The sequence below is a fragment of the Heptranchias perlo genome, chromosome 16 (assembly GCF_035084215.1).
Source record: "Heptranchias perlo isolate sHepPer1 chromosome 16, sHepPer1.hap1, whole genome shotgun sequence".
NCBI classification, from domain to species: domain Eukaryota; kingdom Metazoa; phylum Chordata; class Chondrichthyes; order Hexanchiformes; family Hexanchidae; genus Heptranchias; species Heptranchias perlo.
In genome coordinates, this window is record NC_090340.1 from 62,818,427 (window position 1) to 62,837,065 (window position 18,639).

An 18,639-nucleotide genomic window follows, 5' to 3' on the forward strand; every position below is an offset into this window, starting at 1 on the left:
GCACTTTTTCGACATAAAGGTGGGGTTGGAAATCTGGAACACTCTCCCCTCCTCTTCCTCCCCCAACCCCTCCCAAAAAAGATTGTGGATGCTGGGGGTCAATTGAAGTTTTCAAGACTGAGATAGAATCATACAGCACATGAGGCCATTCGGCCCATCATGCCTGTGCCGGCTCTCTGAAAGAGCTATCAATTAGTCCTACTCCCCAGCTCTTTCCCCATAGGCCTGCAATTTTTTTCCTTTTAGAGACCCAATTCAATAGATTTTTGTTGGGTAAGGGTATCGGGGGATATGGAGCAACGGCGGGAAAATGGAGTTGAGGTACAGATCAGCCATGATCTAATTGAATGGTGGAACAGGGTGAATGACCAACTCCTGTTCAATCATATCAGTAAGCCTCTCCATAATCAAATAATCACTTCTCTACATTCACATTTGGAGAATGGCCAGTTAGATGAGGTATCTGTCCCAGCAAAGAATTAACAGCTTGAGGAGGGGAAAGAAGATTTAAGGAAAAAAATATTCTTAAAAAAATGACACACGGTGCTGACTCAAACTGGGTTACAAGGTCACCCTCTGACCTCTGCCCCAACAGACTGTTGTTCTTAGAGTCTAGACAGAGCCTGGAGACATAGCTCGATGCTATCCTCACCTGCCCATTTCCCAGTGGGAATTCCCAATCAGGAACAGGAACCCCAGGCAGTTCCAGGTATTCCCTCAACCAACACCTAAAAACAGATGATCTGATTATTTATCTCTCTCTAGCTTGCGGGACCTTGCTGTGCAAATAAATTGTCTCCCGCATTTCCTACATTGACAACATTCCGATAGTACTTAATTGGCCGTGAAGCGCTTTGGGACATCTCGAGGTCGTGAAAGGCGCTATAAAAATGCAAGTCTTTCTTTCATTCCATGTAAATCACTGGTCCTGTTAACTCAAAGTACCTTCTTTTTCCATCCACTTTCTCCATGACCCCATCCCCCACAACTCTGAAACCACTGAACTGCCGAGTTATGGCCCATTGCTACTGGGCCTTTCACTCTTCATCGTGTATCACAACATTTTTGTAATGTTCATTCTGGGGATGTGGGCGTCGCTGGCAAGGCCGGCATTTATTGCCCATCCCTAATTTGCCCTAGAGAAGGTGGTGGTGGGCCGCCTTCTTGAACCACTGCAGTCTGTTGGCCAGGGGCTGCAGAAAGTAACCTGAGATTCCCCAGCTAACCAGAGTTCAGTCGCTGGCTGGAACCGGTTTGAATTAGTTAAGTTTTGTGAAAGACAAAGGAGATGTGATAAGACACAAGTCCTTATTTAGAAAAGGAGTAATGAGGTAATGCTACCTAAGTCCTTGGGACAGAGCCAATGAGGAGAAGACACAGGCTAAGGCGAGCAAGCCTGAACCAAAGGGAGAGAGACAGCACAGCTTGAAGAAATAAGATTCGGAATAAGAATGAAGGATCAGGGACGTAGAGACGATGTATATTCTGTGACCACTCAGGGAGTGTCAGAGAAACCTCGAAAGAGAGGGAAGACTCCGGAGACCAACCATCGCGGAAGTGGAAGAACCTACGTCAGGGACGTAGAGACGACGTCGAGAGAGAGAGAGCTAACGGAACGCCTGGCCAGCGGCAGCTCTCCTTTTCGGGTATTATCCTTTATATTCTGTGACCACTCGGAGTGTCAGAGAAACCTAGTGGGTGTGCGTTTAGATCCTAGTTTGGGTATAAAACTGTATAACCTGGTGCAAACTGCATGTCTATATCTAACCAGACGTATAAGCTATATGTATATGATCTAACGGCGTGAATAAAGCGAATTGAGAGTTGAGAGAATTGACTCTTCTCCTCTTTGTACTAAGCCAGTAACCGGTGACCTCCGGTCAACAAGTCCGTGTGAAGGTTCTCCCGCAGTGCGGTTAGGTTGGGGAGTTCCAGAATTTTGACCCGGGGACGATATATGAACAATGCAAACCAGGTTGTGCAGCAGACCGAGAAAGAAAACAATAGCAATGTTAAATGTACATCTTTAATAAAGCAATTTTTAATTATAGAAGCCTTAAATGATAAAATACAAAAAAAAAATTACAATTCCAGTTCCAAAATTTTCTTCTTTGACTCTCAACTTCAAGTGAACCCATTGGGGGACGACCCCCAGCTGACTCCTGGCACTTGGCAGCTTGAGAAAGGAACTTCAACATTTAATGGCGAAACTTTTTTTTGTACCAAGTGCAATGCATTGGAGGGGAAATAGAAACACAAAATAAGAGAGGGGGGGGGGGGGGGAAAGGGGGGAATCTGACAGGATTCCTCCCCCACCCCCCCCACACCATTGCAGCTCTCAGATTTGAAGTGTCAAAAAGGAGAGTGTGTGACAAATCCAAAAGGGCCAATCGCCTCCCCTTCTATAGACCACCTCCTCCCCTCCCAAGAATCCTGCTAGGAACTCCATAAACTCAATGCAGAGAATCCTTGCAGATGCTAATACTCCAAGATTAGTTCGCCTTTCGGGGGGGGGGGGGGGGGGGGGGGGAGAGGAGAGGCGAATAGAAAGACGATAACACGCACTCTCCAGCAGGAGTCGCTGGAGAGCAGGGACCCCTCTCAGCCTGGGAGAGCCCCATTAGTGGAGATTGAGGGGGGGGGGGGGACAAGGATTTAAGCACTTACCTGGCACTGGTTTGCTCCCCTCACCCCAATCAACAGCAAAATCACACACATTGCTTGTCCACACACACAGCACTGCTCGATGGACTGGAGTCTCTCCCTTCCCCCCCACTTTACAGAACAGATACACCTGGGACTGGCAGCTGCCAAAACCTGGCACAGATGTGGGGGACGGGGTGGGGGTTACCCATCGGGATTCACAGCTCCAGTATACCTGAACCAGCAGATCTTTGCCCCTTTGACAGGGTATCCAGGAGCTTTGGGGTTTCTACCGATTTTTTTGGTCCTCGGCTGGTTTCGAGCACCTGAGGGGGTTGGGGAGAAATTTTTCCACGGTATTTTTTTCCCTTATTGGCCCTGGGATTTTCCATCTCTCCCAGGAGATTACATGGCTGTGGGGGAGGGAGGAAGTGTTTAGTCACGATGCTCCAGCCATCATGGTGTGGGGCAGGTTTGATGGACCAGCTGGTCTGTTCCTGCCAGTCAATTTCATATGTTCCTGGTGAAAATGACAAACCATTTGGCAAATCCTGGACAACAACAGTCAAAACTTCCAGGGTTTTTTTTTTAAAAAAGCTAATTACAGAAGTGTGAAAGTTGTACACAGACAATGCAACACATACTATCCGATTGCATCAACTATAAAAAGTGTCTGGACAGCAAAACATTTTTTTTTCTTTGTAAACAAGTTTTTAAATTTCCTTTCACTAAAATGGTGTCAAATGTTTCACAACATAATTATTACAGGCAACATCGGCATTTGTGAACAGCACGGAACTGGACTGGCTACTCCCCGCACCACCCCTCCCCCCTCCCCCACACACCTTTCCTCCCCCTCCCCAAACCCCAACACTTCGAAAGCCCACGGCAGCCTGCACCTCTTACACAACTCAACATTGGTCTGCTCATCCTTTTGTGCCTTTGAATGGGGAGAATGGGAACACGACAACCAGTCTCAAAGCAGGCAATGGCAGTTGGCATTGACTAAATAAAATTGGCGACCACGACATGATTCCCTTCTTCCCCCCCCCCCTCCCCCATCCCACCCCTCCCGTTTAACTCATGACAGCTGTGAACAAAAGATGTCATTTTTCTACAAACATTTCCCTCTGGCAGTAACTATTTAACTGTTGAGGAAATAACGGTGCGCCAAACCTGTGCGGCCAACTCCATCCGTACAACAGGGACCCCAACCGAGACACACTTGGGCATCTCATCTGGTCCTGGTTTTAATGTCAAGACCGACTCCCACCCTGTCTCCCCACCAATCTGCCCCTCGCCACCAAACCTGGCGCTTGAGGACAAACCAAGGTACCAACCTGGCTTCATTCCGAAAGTAGGTTAGCTCCCAATGTCTTTCACTCAATGAAGAAAAACGGACTCCCAACAAAAAAAAACAGGGGTCTCCAATTTGTTAAACCAAACTAAAGTCTAATTTCACAGGAACAAAAACCCAGGCAGACAGCTGATTATTACATATATCAAGCAGGGTCCAGTTTGGCAGACTCATTGAAGAAAAATTCAAAAAATTAAACAGGCCACTCTGCACTTTGGTGATTGACGTGGGTTTTCGAAACGTTGGGTGAAATCAACTCTACACAAGATAACATCCTGGGGCTTGAAAACTAAGCCCATTGACCACACGAGGGACAACGGTCCCTCCGCACCCCCCCACCCCCACCCCCCGAACCCCCAGCCCGGCTCCAAACACACACTCAGTCCCATCATTCTCTTCGTGTTCTGCAGTTTTTGGTACCGTGAGATGGAGATGTAGGGCCGTTCAGTAGAAACATTGGACTCGCCCTCTGCTTCTCACCATCTTCATTTAGGAGAACAGTTTACCAAATTAGTCAAATGCACTTTTAAAACCCATCTTTACTTAAATGTTTTAAAATATACAGTGATGGTATTATGTTTTAGAAAATACAAAAATAAGATTAATACTGTGGATGCACTTATACAAATATTAAGTCTTTTTTAAGTGAATGGAGATCAGTTAGTCTGTCCAATTGGAAGAGTCAGTCGGTCATTTAACACAATGCAAGCCAATCGGAAATGACAACGTTTAAATTGTGTAAAAGAATTCTCAAAACTAGCCCCTTAGGTCGATATGGGATCGTTCTCTGCTACCCATTATACTTCATTGCAGATTCGGTTCCAATTTAAATCATTCCCTCCCTCCAGCTACACATATCAGTCACTGCTGACTGACACCGACCGGGCTGGGGAAGGTTCTAAATTCCACACAACATGCTTCTATCATTGGCACATGTTCGCCTCAGAGATGGTGACGGTGGGGTGCAACTTGTTGGGGGCTCGGTCTGTAGGGTCGCCAACGAGTCCCCAGGAATTATAGACTAATCTCCCAGACACTGCAGCAAGCAACCCAGGTGAAAAATAATCGCGGCGTTAAAAGGTGTGTTTTTTCCTATTTACTTTCGTTTACTAGTTATAAAAATATTGGAGATGGAGGGGGAAAAAACTGTTTGACCAGGCGGGAGGTCATGTGATGAAACCTCCAGGACTACCGTCAACCAGAGTTGGCAACCCTATCCGCACGATAAATTGGTAAGCTGAAAAGTGCTGCTGCTGGAGGGTCAGACATTTCCGCAGTGGAGGAACGATGAGCGGGAAAGAGAAGGAAATGGCCAAGCAGTTTCCCGATTACACAGCGGCTGCCACATTAGACTGGAAGGTCACTTACTGGCTGTGTTTTCAGCCAAGGAAAGGGAGGAGCGAAAACAAGATTGTAGAGGTGAAAGACCATCAGCAAGCACGAATGCTAACGCTAGTCATCGCAATTCCTTTGAGTTAAATAGTCCGTAAAACATTGCGTGGGTCTGCGTGTGTAAATAATAAAATTTAAAGAAAATAATTTTTAGGGTTGGCAGCCTTGATGTTAGGCTCTGGCAGCTTTGGAGTTTGAAGGATATCCTCCCCCTCCCCAATCCACTCCCCATACAAGATTCAATTGGCTTCAGTTCACCACCAGGCACAGACACAGACAACACCCACCTCATCCCCAGGGCACGAAAGCACGATCTCCCACGGTGTTGCAGAGAAAGCAATCAAGACCAAGTGTAGACTTCATGTGAAAGGGGGTGAGGGGGCTAGGGATAGTTGGACCGGGTGTGCAGATGTAAGTCAGTCCCCATTTCACAGTCATACACTCTCTCCTTATTTTTATATATTTCCACTATAAATTCCTAGGTCAACATTTATAATGGAAACTGCCCCTGTAATCTTGCCAGGTTGTAATCACAGCCTGTCGCCAGCAGTGGCGCTGTGATGCCTCCCTAGGGGTGTAATTATAGCCTGAAAGTTTACATAGGCAGTTCCCATTAATAATGCTGACATATGAAATTATAATGGAAACATTTAGCAGAAAGTGCATATTGTAGATTTTACACCAACTGTCACTTCCACATTACTTCTTTTAGGTAACAACCTCAATGTACAATGCTAAAGCAGCTCTAAATCTGGCTTCAAACCCTCAACCAAAGGGTCTAAACCCAAAGCATTAACATCCTCCTTACAGATGCTTATATATCTTTACCATATTTCTAACATTTTCATTTTTTTAAATTTCTGAATTTGGATCTGCAGGAGGGGTCTTTCCAACAGATACCAGCTGGCCTGTGCCTCTCCCTTCATCCCCAACCCCCAGTACACACTGCGGGGGCAAGTCAGGTACAGACGATCACCCATCGTTAGGGGTTTGGGGAAATTCCAAGTGTGACGAGAGAGAGAGAGAGAGAGAGAGAGAGAGACAGAGACAGACACAGAGAGAGAGAGAGAGAGAGAGAGAGAGAGAGAGACAGAGAGAGATCGATCAAACAGGGTGCCTGGTCTCCGTAACTGAGCATCTCACTGACAAGTGAAGTTAAACAGTAACGGCCTGGGGAAGAAAAACAGCTGAGATCAGACTGCAGTACATTTCAATCCAAGAGGTAAGCACCGCCACGCTGGTCAGAAAGGCAGAATTCAGGGCCTCCACTTACTCATATTTCATTACATGGGCCCTACACCAGCTTTTAAGAAAAAAATGTAACATCCTCCCATGACCTTTTGGAGGGTGTTCATAGAAGTGAGATAGAGAGATCGGGAGATAGTAAGAAACATATAGATAGATAGAGATATAAAGTGAAAGTGTGAGAGAGAAAGAGACACAGATAGAAATTAGCCTGCGCTGTTGGAATTGCTCAGTAGCTGCTGTGGATGGTGCTTTATAAAAAAGTTTACAGTACAATTTGAGCCCGACAAGGCAGATTTGTGTCAGTTTTTCCGGCCTCTACAACCTTCCCTACCGTGCACCCACCCCCACCTCCGTCATCCAGAATCAAACATCTCATTTCTACACAACTGATCAATTAAGTGGTCCCCGCCAACAGCTAGTTAAGCTCATCTGACCAAAGGTTGGGGGAGGTCTCAGCCGGGGAACAGTCACTGTAACTTAAACTCCCCACCTTCAGGATGCGAGACGGAGGCACTAAGATTTGGGAGGGGGGGGAAGAGAGAGAGAGGGTCAGGCTGTTTTGTCTCTCAACACCTGCAAGACTCCCTCCCGAGAGAATGTCACTGATCCGTTTATAAAAATAAAAAGGTACAAAAAATTATATAGATGATTTGTTTTTTTAAATGCTTTTCCTCGATACAAACTATAAAACAGTTTGAGCATATCTTGTATTTAAATAATGATTTTTAGTTTAACTTTTTATTTTCCCCTATGTCATTGATACAACTGTATTCAAGCACAGCCGACACAGTGGTCACTTCACTGCCACGGATGAGTTATTTCTAGAAATAGGTGCAAAGTTATTACCATCACTTCAGTTTCTTCCTCCTCCCTCCCATAGATAACACAAGGTTAATGCGAAGGGACATTTAATGTCGCGCACCGTGTAGGTCAGTCAGCTTAAAAAAAAGGACGGGGAGTAAAGCCTAGAATCGAGAAAGTGGAAAAACTCAAAACTTCAGTACACTAAACCACAACTACACCACGACATTACAAAGATTAAGCTACTCTTTAAAGGAAATGTACTCCACTGAGCAGTCCAAATGCTGTAGGGAGGGATGGCACGCACTTACCTCAAGTGTCCTTATTAAGCACGTTATTTTAATTGGACGTTTTGTTTATTTTATATTAGAGGTGCCCGAGGGCACTTGTTACAATGGTTTTATGTTCTTGTTTGATGACTCTGGTGTCACCCCTATTACTTTAAATTTAAATAAAAGGGCCCAAGTGTCTAGATTGTAAACAAAGCCCAGGACTCCTGCAGACAAGGGGTCAGATGAAGGCAAAACTGCCGGATTTTTAGACCAGGAGCCAGAAAGGCTGTTTTGTTTCTTTAACCTTGGTCTTGGTGCCTGCTGCTGGTCTAGTTGTGGTCAGTATATGTCCTGCACCAGCACTATCATGTGTTTTAACTTTCTCCCACTATCCCCATCCCCTTTTAGATGCCAAGTGACCGATTTGTTAACGGGCCCTCTGCGTATCCCTCAGAATGCACTTTGCTCCCCGACAGGGAGCCCCGGCAGCTGGGCTTGGGTGTAAACTGGGAGCAGCAGTCCGTCAGCCCAAGACCAGGCTGGTAGTATAAAAGGCTCTACTACTGCGTCTTGAAACACTAGACGGGAGGGTAGCAAGGGAGCAGACAACGTGAGTGGCACACACACACACTGCCACGCCATGAAGGTCTGACTCAGTGCCATCGCAAATGGACAACACTTTCCACTGCCCCATTCACAGTGCAACTAGAATTGGGGGGGGGGGGGGGGCGGGGGGGCACAACAATCTGCACCTGGGCTGCCTCCAACCAGTGAATTGAAGGTGCAGAATGCAGCAACAAGGTTGATCTAGACACTATGTGGCAGGACTATCCCTCTCTCAGCATTTAGAATCGTGCGACTATTCACTAGAATACAGAACCCTGTCCCCCGTTAAGATCTGTTTTTTTTTAGTCACTTCTGGAAATTCAGTACTGATGCAGATAGGACTGTCGCCGCTCCTGCTTGATGGGGTAGGATTTGAAGCCCTTGTTCATCGTTTTGTGCTGGGAAGCTTGCTGCTGTTGCTGCTGGGACTGTTGCTGCTGCGTGTAGGAAAAATTGGAAGAGACCCCTGTGGAAGGAGAACCGTCACCGGCCGTCGACCAAACGGGCGACTGGAGAATCTGCATGGAGTCATTCCACCGGCTGACTGGGTCTGCCATCTGATACAGAGATGTGCTCGGATTGGGCATCGTGTTGGTGAGGGATGCAGAGTGTTGCCACGGAGCCTTTGGAGGCCAAGTCTTGGTTTTGTTATCCTGCATGAGAAACTATCGCAGATTAATGTAATAGTGAGGCACGTCGCGGGCAAAAAAAATCCAACTAAAGAAACAAACCAAAGCGAGGGGCAGACGCTGCGAGAACATGTGATAGAATTTAGTGCCGTCAGCTAAACAAAATGACTCCCACAGGAAGGCGTGGTAGCGAGTCACTTGAAACATGCTCAGCGACAGGGGCCAGGGTTTCAGCAAAGTGAGGCACGAGGTATGCAACATTTTCGTAATGCATCAACTGAGAGAAGTACCAGATTACAAATCCGAGACCAAAATAGGAAATGCTGGAAACACTCAGCACTTGTGGAGAGAACAGGCAAGGGCCCACAGCTGGAAGGTTAACTCCACTGTTCTCTCTACAGATGCTGACTGACCTGTTTAGTGTTTCCAGCATTTTCTGTTTTTGATTCTGTTCGTCCAAACTTGGGACAGGTATAAAGACCAAAAGGCTCCAAGGCTCAATCCATGATCAGTGCTGAGTTAGCTGACTTAGGAACACAGGAACAGGAGGAGGCCATTCAGCCCTTCAAGCATGTACCGCCATTCAATTAGATCATGGCTGATCTGTGTCCCAACTCTATTTACCCACCTTTGCTCCATTTCCCTTGATACCCTTACCTAACTACCTCAGCCTTGAAAGCTCCAATTGACCCTCAGCATCAACAGCTTTTTGAGGAGAGTGCTTCAGATTTCCACTCCCCTTCGTGTGAAGAAGTGCTTCCTGACATCACCCCTGAACGGCTTGGTTCGAATTTTAAGATTATGCTCCCTTGTCTGGACTCCCCCACCACCAGAGGAAATAGTTTCTCTCTATCTACCATATTGAATCCTTTTATCATTTTGAACACCTCGATTAGATCATCCCTCAATTTTCTATACTCGCGGTTTCAGCAACTGGGAGACTATAATTGGTTGCTGGGTTCGGAAACAGGGAAGATACAAGGCTCCTTCCTTCAATCATTGTCTAGACCACAGGTGGAAAATGGCTATTTGGTGAGGTAGTGGAGCAGTGTTGGAACCCCTGGAAATGTACCCCACAGGTACAGTGCACCCTCCTCCTCGTCCCACCCCAAGTGCCATGGCCATACACGACTAGTCAGAGGTTGACCGAGCCATATTAGCAGAGCCAGAGAGCAGGCTGCCTGTCGATGGCAGGAGGGAAGGTGAAAAATACAAGAGAAAACACGGTAAGTTTTTACACACTTGTAAAACATAAAATTTTAAGACGCTCAATGCAGGAAAATGGGGCTTAGGTTCATACCTGGCTAAGATCATCTAGTGTGGATAAGACAGGAGGAGACGGTAAGGTGGAAGCCTCTTGATCGCCACTGCTGTGCTTCCTGCAAAGAAGAACAGTAAAGGTGACTTGCTGGACAAGTAGAACACAATGGGACCCTCTCATTCAACAGTGTTGGCTTGGCTCAGTTGGTAGCACTTTTGCCTCAGAGTCAGAAAGTTGTGGGCTCGACCCCAATCCAGGAGTCAAGAGCTCATAACTGAGACACTTCAGTGTGGTACCGAGGGAGTGTTGCATTGTTGGAGGTGTAAAACAAGAGTCCTGTCAGCCTGTTTCCTCGTGGATGTCAGACGCCCCATGGCACTGTTCAAAGAGCAGGGAGTTCAATATTCCTTTCACTATTCCTCCCTCAGCCAATGTCACCAAAGAACAGAATAACTGGTCATTCGTCCCATGGAACATTGCTGGGACAGAATGGCTGCTGTGTTTATCCACTTAACTGTTACTGCACCTCAAAAGCAGAGAGATGTTTGAGCCTGAAAGGACACTGTATAAATTTAAGCATCTTTTATCCAATAAACACAAAATGAAGGCGAGACACCAAATTCAGAAACAAAAACTAGCGTTTTTCCAGGTGCTTCAAGACGGAACACAAATATCACTTAAATCTTCATCACAAACTCTTAAGACAGCACCTGTGAAATACTGAGCCGAATAGGGCAGAGCTTGAAGCAGGGATTAGGCAGAGCAATATGGGCAAACACTCCTGACTACAAGGTTGAAATCTGTCCCTTCCCTGGGGTATAAATTACCCCCTTATCTCCTTGTGCAGGTCTCAAGTGGCCATGTACCTCCTACAGAAGAGAGAAGTCAATGCCCAAGTCCCAGGTGACCACCATCGGCAGTCTTCAGCCAAGGGAAGTAAGGGTGGAAATTGCACAGGCTCTGTCCATAATCTTCCAATCCACCTTAGATATTGGGGTGGTGCCAGAGGGCTGGAAAATTGCAAATATTACACTGTTCAAATAAGGGTGTACGGATAAACCCGGCAACTACAGGCCAGTCAGTTTAACCTTGGTGGTGGGAAGGCTTATGAAACGATAATCCGGGACAAAATTAATAGTCACTTGGACAAGTGTGGATTAATAAAGGAAAGCCTGCATGGATTTGTTAAAGGCAAATCATTCATAACTAACTTGATTGAGTTTACTGGTGAGGTAACAGAGAGGGTCGATGAGGGCAATGTGGTTGATGTGGTGTATATGGACTTTCAAAAGGCGTTTGATAAAGTGCCACATAATAGGCTTGTCAGCAAAACTGAAGCCCATGGAATAAAAGGAGCAGTAGCAGCATGGCTACGAAATTGGCTAAGAGACAGGAAACAGAGTAATGGTGAACGGTTGTTTTTCGGACTGGAGGGAGGTGTACAGTGGTGTTCCCCAGGGGTCGGTACTAGGACCACTGCTTTTTTTGATATATATTAATGGCTTGGACTTGGGTGTACAGGGCACAATTTCAAAATTTGCAGATGAAACAAAACTTGAAAGTGTAGTGAACAATGAGGAGGATAGTGATAGATTTCAAGAGGTCATAAACAGGCTGGTGGCATGGACGGACGCATGACAGATGAAATTTAACGCAGAGAAGTGCGTAGTGATACATTTTGGCAGGAAGAATGAGGAGAGGCAATATAAACTGAATGATACAATTCTAAAGGGGGTGCAGGAAGAGAGAGACCTGGCTGCCTGAAAGGGTGGTGGAAGCAGATTCAATCATGGCTTTCAAAAAGGAATTGGATAAATACTTGAAGGGAAAAAATTTGCAGGGCTACGGGGAAAGAGCAGGGGAGTGGGACTAACTGGATTGCTCTTACAAAGAGTAGGCATGGGCTTGATGGGCCGAATGGCCATCTTCTGTGCTTTGTCCTTTGGATAGTCCCGTCCTCTCCCTCCCTGCTTGCCGCCTTTCCACAGGCACGCAATGAAGATCAGAAATTCAGAGAAGCAGAGCCAATCCACCATTTGCAACACTGTGTTGCTGCTCAGATTGCTCCTCCCTCCGGACTTTCCAAAGGCTTCACCCTGAGCTTGGCTCAGTTGGCAGCACTCTCGTCTTCTGGGTCAGAAGGTTGTGAGCCAGAGTGCTATACCAGATGTTTGAGCTCTTAACTGAAGCACACATTCCAGGGCAGTGTTAAGGGAGGTGCCATCCTTCAAATGAGACGTCAATCTGAGGGCCTATCAGCATGTTTGGATGGTTGCTAAAGGTCCAAGGGTATTATTCAAAGAGAAGGGAGCTCTCCCAGTGTCCCGGCCAACATTTCCTCAAATAACATCACCAAAAATAGATTAGTCATTTGCAGGGCTGTGGAGAAAGAGCAAGGGAGCAGGACTAATTGGATAGCTCTTTCAAAGAGCCAGCACAGACACGATGGGCCGTTTGGCCTCCTTCTGTGCCATGTGATTCTGTGATTCAAACATCTCATTGCTGGAGGTGCCCAAACAGTACCCTGTGCTGTCTGGAAGCATGCTCTTCTGAATAGGTCATGAGCTCGTTGCAATTGGGATTTGTTCTGACGGACCACAACTCCAGCACTTCCCAGGTGGGTCAAGAACTGTGGGTCCACTGCACAAGTTTGATGAGAAGCTCAAGACCCCTCTCTTCTCTCCCCTCTCCCCTCACGACCAGCTCAGATGCAGACATGCGACCTACCACTTTACAATACAACACATCAGTGCACAACATAAACCCTTTACACTCCACTTATTTCTTCAATTTTTGTGGTGCTCAAGATGAGAGTGCTGAGGAGCAGAACACTTCATCTTGGGGACCCAGTGCCAGCCTCACGCACAGTTGGATGCAGAGTAAGACTCCCTCTGTGCTCTACACCAACTTAGAAGAGTGCCCCCAACTGGTGATATTTTCCCACTTCCCATGCCAGCCTGAGTGAGACTGCCAATTTAATGGCAACGCAATCTTTAAAACCCAAACTTGGTGTCACCCAATCACTACTTCTCCATTTATCTCACCTTCTCTACTTTTTTTAAACCTCACTGATCTCCTTAACTCCTTTATCTTAGGTTTTCAATTAAAAAAGGGGTAGTTTCACGCTGTGTGGGCCCAAGCCAACTAGAATGAGATTGCTCAACTCATTTCACGAAGCAGCCTTACGACAGAGAGAGAGACAGGAGACCTCCATCCCGTCTGCTTGGGCTCAATTCAAATCCAAGTCCGAAAGGCAAAAGATCAGTGTCTAAACCGCCATGCTGCACATCTCTCTTCCCCTCAGTGTCTGAATACCGTGCTAGAGACAGTGCTCAACATCAACTGCTACACTTCACCTGTAGCAGTGGGGAGGTGGTGTCTTGAGGTCAGGAGACTGGTGGAGTTACTAAATCATTAGTTTGTGGCTGTTTCTTTTAACCATCGAAAGGGGGAGTGAGCGAAGAGAGGGAGGCGTCCAAGTTGCTGGTGGAAGTAGCAGCAGAAATGGCGAACGCCCTCACCAATATTATTCAAAGCTCACTGAAACTGGGCAATGTCTCAATGAATTGGAAAGTGACAACGGTGACACCCATCGTTAAAAAAAAAGAGGGGGGCAAGGGATGAACCCTCAAATTATTGACCCATGAGCCTTGCATCAATTGTAAGGAAAGTGTTTTGAGGCTTGGATAAGGGATGATCTGGAAGGACAGGGGCTGATTAGAGACCCCCAATGCAGACTTAGAAGGGGCAGGAGTTTTCTGACCAATGTATTGGATTTCTTTGAGGATCTGGTGGACAAGGGTGAGGCTGAGGATGTTATCTACTTGATTTTAGGAAAGCATTTGACACTGTCCGCATAACGGACTGATTCACAAGGTGTGTGCCCATGGGATAGATGACCACGTATTTGCCTCAATTGATCGCACAGCTAAAAGGTGCACAACAATAGCATAAAGAGGGGAGTGGAAATAGCTGCCAGTGGAGTCCCACAGAAGTCAGTGTTGGGGTCATTATTTCTAGAAATAATTTTTTTTTTTTAATATAAATTACTTAAGAGGATGGAATAATGTCCAAGGCATCTGTTTGCAGGTCACGCCCAATGATACTAAGCAAAAGGACCTGGACAGGCCCAGTCAATGAGCAGAGAGGTGGTGGATGGAGTTCAACACAGAAAGAAGTCATGAGGTTAGGTAGAAGTGAGAATGGGGATTACGTATTAAATAACAACATGCTTGAGGTAACCCAGCAGGAGAGATCTGGGGGTGGGGGGATTTTGGTGGCCAGCTCGTTAAAACTGCGGGTGTAGTGTTCGCACGTGGTGAAGAATGAAAATAAAATATTGGGGTGTATAGCTGGAAGTATAACTTGTAGGTATAAGGAGATGATGAAACTGGGTCTGGCCACATCTGGAATACTTCATTTTGGTCTCCATATTACAGGAAAAGCACAGAATTATTGGAGGGAGTCCGGAGGAGGGATTTGAAATGGATTCCTGAACACAAGAGGCTGAGTTTTGAGGAAAAATTGTTTACCCTGGGACTTCAATCTTTGGAGAAGAGAAGAATGAGGGGGAACATGATGGAGATCTCTGATTTTTGCAGGTAATTTAGATCCAGGAACGTTCTTCTGTTGGGCACATAGTTTAAAGTCAAAAGAAAACAGGATGAATTTCTGTGCCCCTGAAGGTTTGGAAAGGACTGTTAGTGCCTATCCATCATCGATGGTTAAATCCTAAATCGGAACACAGAGATCTGTTAGTCTCAACAACTTGATATAACTGGGAATTATTGGGAACGGGGATTTAAACTTTATATCGTGTCCCTCGGCTCGATGTTGTAAACGTTAGTGGCTCACAAGAGAGGTTGGACACTCCCTTAGGTTAGACAGGTTCAATGGTCTTCTGCCCAAAACACTATGTTTTACATCACCTTTGTGCAGTCAGTTACTAAATTTCCTCCTTACCTTCTCTGTTTGACAGCAGCAACGAGATCAGGCCCTGAGAACATGGAGAATAAACTGTCCCCATTAGCAGAGGAAGCCTCATCACTGGAGCTGGCAGAGTCTCCCTGGGTCCCTGACCAGCTCATCACATCCCTGTAAAATACGGAAAGAGAGAGACACACACATCAATCAGCTCCACAGATCAAACATCGAACTCTCTGCAACTTTTATTAAACCAGTGCCACTGCAGTCAGGGAGGGAGAAAATTGCACAGAAAAAGACTGATGACATGTACACTATATTGTGCAATGGTAATTCCAACATCCCTTTTGCTTGGAGGGGAGAAGAGGAAAGGGAAGGGAAGATGGCTTTTGTTCTCTCCGCTCCTGAAGGTGCAGATTCTCGCTGGGGCATGTCCGCCTTTCTTCATATTGAAGTCTAGCCAGTGAATGTCAGCGCAGTGATCATAAAGGGGGGGATGGCATTGCCAAGCCCGATCTTGTCCTCGTCTGACGTCCACATACGCCCACTTCCCAGTAGGAGTCACTGAATAGTGACAGAGAATCTTGACCAATTTTCCCCCTCCTTAATCCTAAGGACATGGAAGCCAATTGCAGCCCCTCAACTGCTCCCACCGGTTGAAAATTTCCTCCCGCTCATTGTACATGGAAAACACCAACTGAACATGCATTAACAATCTTAGCACTGAGGGACACGGCTGCATTCCTCGACGCTACCCGGGACCATTCTGCTCAGTAAGATTAAAATGCATTGAGACTGGAAGCAGCAGGACCCCATCACCACCCCCTGGGCTAGGGACAGTAGGTACCACAGGGGAAAAGGCGGTAGGAAAGAGAAAAGAAGCGGACAATCATTTAAAGAGAGGGCTTGCCACAAACAAAATGGTGACGACTTAATGTGCAGAGGGGAACTGGCAAACAGAGGGAAGGATCACACTAGCATAATAAACCCTCCTCCCGCACCTCCTCCCCAGCCTAACAAGGGATGGGTCGGAAAGCATTGAATTAAGCCAAAAAAAGTGGGAATTAAGTGCCTAGTGAACTAGACCGTACCATTCACCTCGGCGAATTCTCTTTGACACAATGGCAGTGACATCACTATATCGAGCAATGGCCAATTCCGCCACCCCCACCCCCACCCCTTTTTGTTTAGAGGGCAGAAGAGAAAATGGGGATGCTTTATTCTCCCCTCTGCTCCCGAAAGTGCTGACTCTCGCTGGGGCATGGCACCATAGGCGCTGGCTGCCTTGTTGGTGGTAGCGATGGTCTTGCAAGACATTATCGTCTATGGCATTGAAGATGATAGCCCCAAAGCACAAGACGAGAAATAAAATGTCGCAGGGGTGCAGTAAGGGTGCTCGTCTGAAGTTGGTCTGAGGCATACTAAGTAAAGGGACCTTTACTCTGGATCTAACCATTTTGACAGCACCTCCCAGACCAGTTACCTCCACCACTTAGAAGGACAAGGGCAGCAGGCGCATGGGAACACCATCACCTCCAAGTTCCCCTCCAAGTCACACTCGATCCGGATTTGGAAATATATCGGCCATCCCTTCATTGTCACGGGGCCAAAATCCTGGAAGTCTCGACCTAACAGCAGTGTGGGAGCACCTTCACCGCACAGACTGCAGCGGTTCAAGGCGGCGGCTCACCACCACCTTCTCAAGGGGAAACTCAGGATGGGCAATAAATGCCAGCCTTGCGATCGATGCCCATGACCCAAGAATGAATTTTTTTTTAAAATCCTTGATGCTGATACCGAATACCTGAAATGGAAATTGTTTTATTCCCCAGCGAAACATTCTTAACCTTGACTATTACAAAAGTTTACATCCATAAGTTTAGCAAATAGCTCAATTTTTAGAAATTTATACAGCACCTTTCACATCTTCAGGACGTCCCAAAGCAGTTTAGTCAATCAAGTACTTTTTGTAGTGCAGTTATTGTTGTAATGTAGGAAACGCAGCAGCCAATTTGCACACAGTAAGGTCCCACAAACAGCAATGAGATAATTGACCAATTAATCTGTTACCAGTGGTGTTGATTGAGGGATAAATGTTGGCCAGGACACCAGGAGAACTCCTCTGCTCTTTCAATAGCATCAAAGGATCTTTTGCAACTGTGTGAACAGGCGGTTGGGGCCTCGGTTTAACTTCTCATTCAAAAGACAGCATCTCCAACAGTGCCGCGCTCCCTCAGAACTGCACTGGATTATTAGCTCAAGTCTCTGGAGTGGGGCTTGAAACCAAAATCTTCTGACTCAAAGGTAAGTGTGCTACTAACTGAGCCAAGTTTGCATTTAAAGCGCTTAACGTAGAGGGTTCCAAGCTTAGGGCTCCTTAGACAAGGCATGTTCAACTGGGTCGAGTGGTGCCTCAGTCAGGGAGTTTAGAATAAAGCAGAGGGGGGCCAGGGGTGGAGAAAAGGGATGATTCATCGCGCTGGAGTTGGGCCCCCTACTGGATGATCATATTAATCATGGAGAAGTCAGTTGCCAATATTGCTGTCCCGCCCAGCTACAGGATGGCTACATAGTAAGGATGTATGGGCAGAGACAAGTGGGAGAAATAATAGCAATTGTCTCTGGGTTTTAGTACGTGAACAAAAAGATAATCACTGCATTAGAGAGGGGTTGAAACTGGCCATGGGTTCACTAGACCAAGCCAAGCACATCTGGTAAATGGATCAGTGAAAGCAGGAGGTGAGAGCAAAACAGCGAATGCATTTATGTCGTGCTGAGGTCAAGCTCTCTCACACAGAAACACACACACACATAACACATCACACAAATATATAACACAAACACAACAATTTACATTAATAGTGTCTTCAACGTTATAAAACATCCCAAGGCACTTCACAGGAGCGATAAACAAAATTTGACACTGAGCCACATAGGAGATATTAGGACAGGTGACCAAAAGCTTGGTCAAAGAGGTAGGTTTTAAGGAGCATTTTAAAGGAGGAGAGAGAGATGGAGAGGCGGAGAGGTTTAGGGAGGGAATTCCAGAGCTTAGGGCCTTGGTAGCTGAAGGCACGGCCGCCAATGGTGGAGCGATTAAAATCAGGGACGCGCAAGAGGCCAGAATTGGAGGAGTGCAGAGATCTCAGGGGGTTGTAGGGCTAGAGGAAGTTACAGAGATAGGGAGGGGCGAGGGCCATGGAAGGATTTGAACATGAGAATGAGGATTTTAAAATTGAGGCATTCCTGGACCAGAAGCCAATGTAGGTCAGCGAGCACAGGGGCTATGGGAGTACAGGACTTGGTGCACCTTCGGATATGGGCAGCGTAGTTTTGGATGAGCTCAAGTTTATGGAGGGGGATGATGGGAATCCGGCCAGGAAAGCATTGGAATAGTCAAGTCTAGAGGTAACAAAGGCTTGGATGAGGGTTTCAGCAGCAGATGGGCGGAGATGGAAGTGGAAGTAGGCGGTCTTGGTGATGGAGCGGATATATATACATATATAT

General features: G+C 46.5%; 1 protein-coding gene across 5 annotated transcripts in view; it reads right to left on the minus strand.

The window, feature by feature from the left end:
- Positions 1 to 2,012: 2,012 nt before the first annotated feature.
- Positions 2,013 to 18,639, minus strand: part of LOC137333827 (granule associated Rac and RHOG effector protein 1-like) — a 181,416-nt gene continuing 164,789 nt past the window's right edge. For 4 of the 5 annotated variants that reach the window (XM_067998192.1, XM_067998188.1, XM_067998189.1 and 1 more), the window contains 3 exons: positions 15,172 to 15,303; positions 10,249 to 10,327; positions 2,013 to 8,984 (listed from right to left, as the gene is read on the minus strand). In XM_067998192.1, coding sequence (XP_067854293.1) covers positions 8,640 to 8,984; positions 10,249 to 10,327; positions 15,172 to 15,303 — 556 coding nt within the window. In that variant the 3' untranslated portion in view covers positions 2,013 to 8,639. The remainder of the gene's footprint in view (positions 8,985 to 10,248; positions 10,328 to 15,171; positions 15,304 to 18,639) is intronic. The other variant, XM_067998191.1, reaches the window with a different exon arrangement.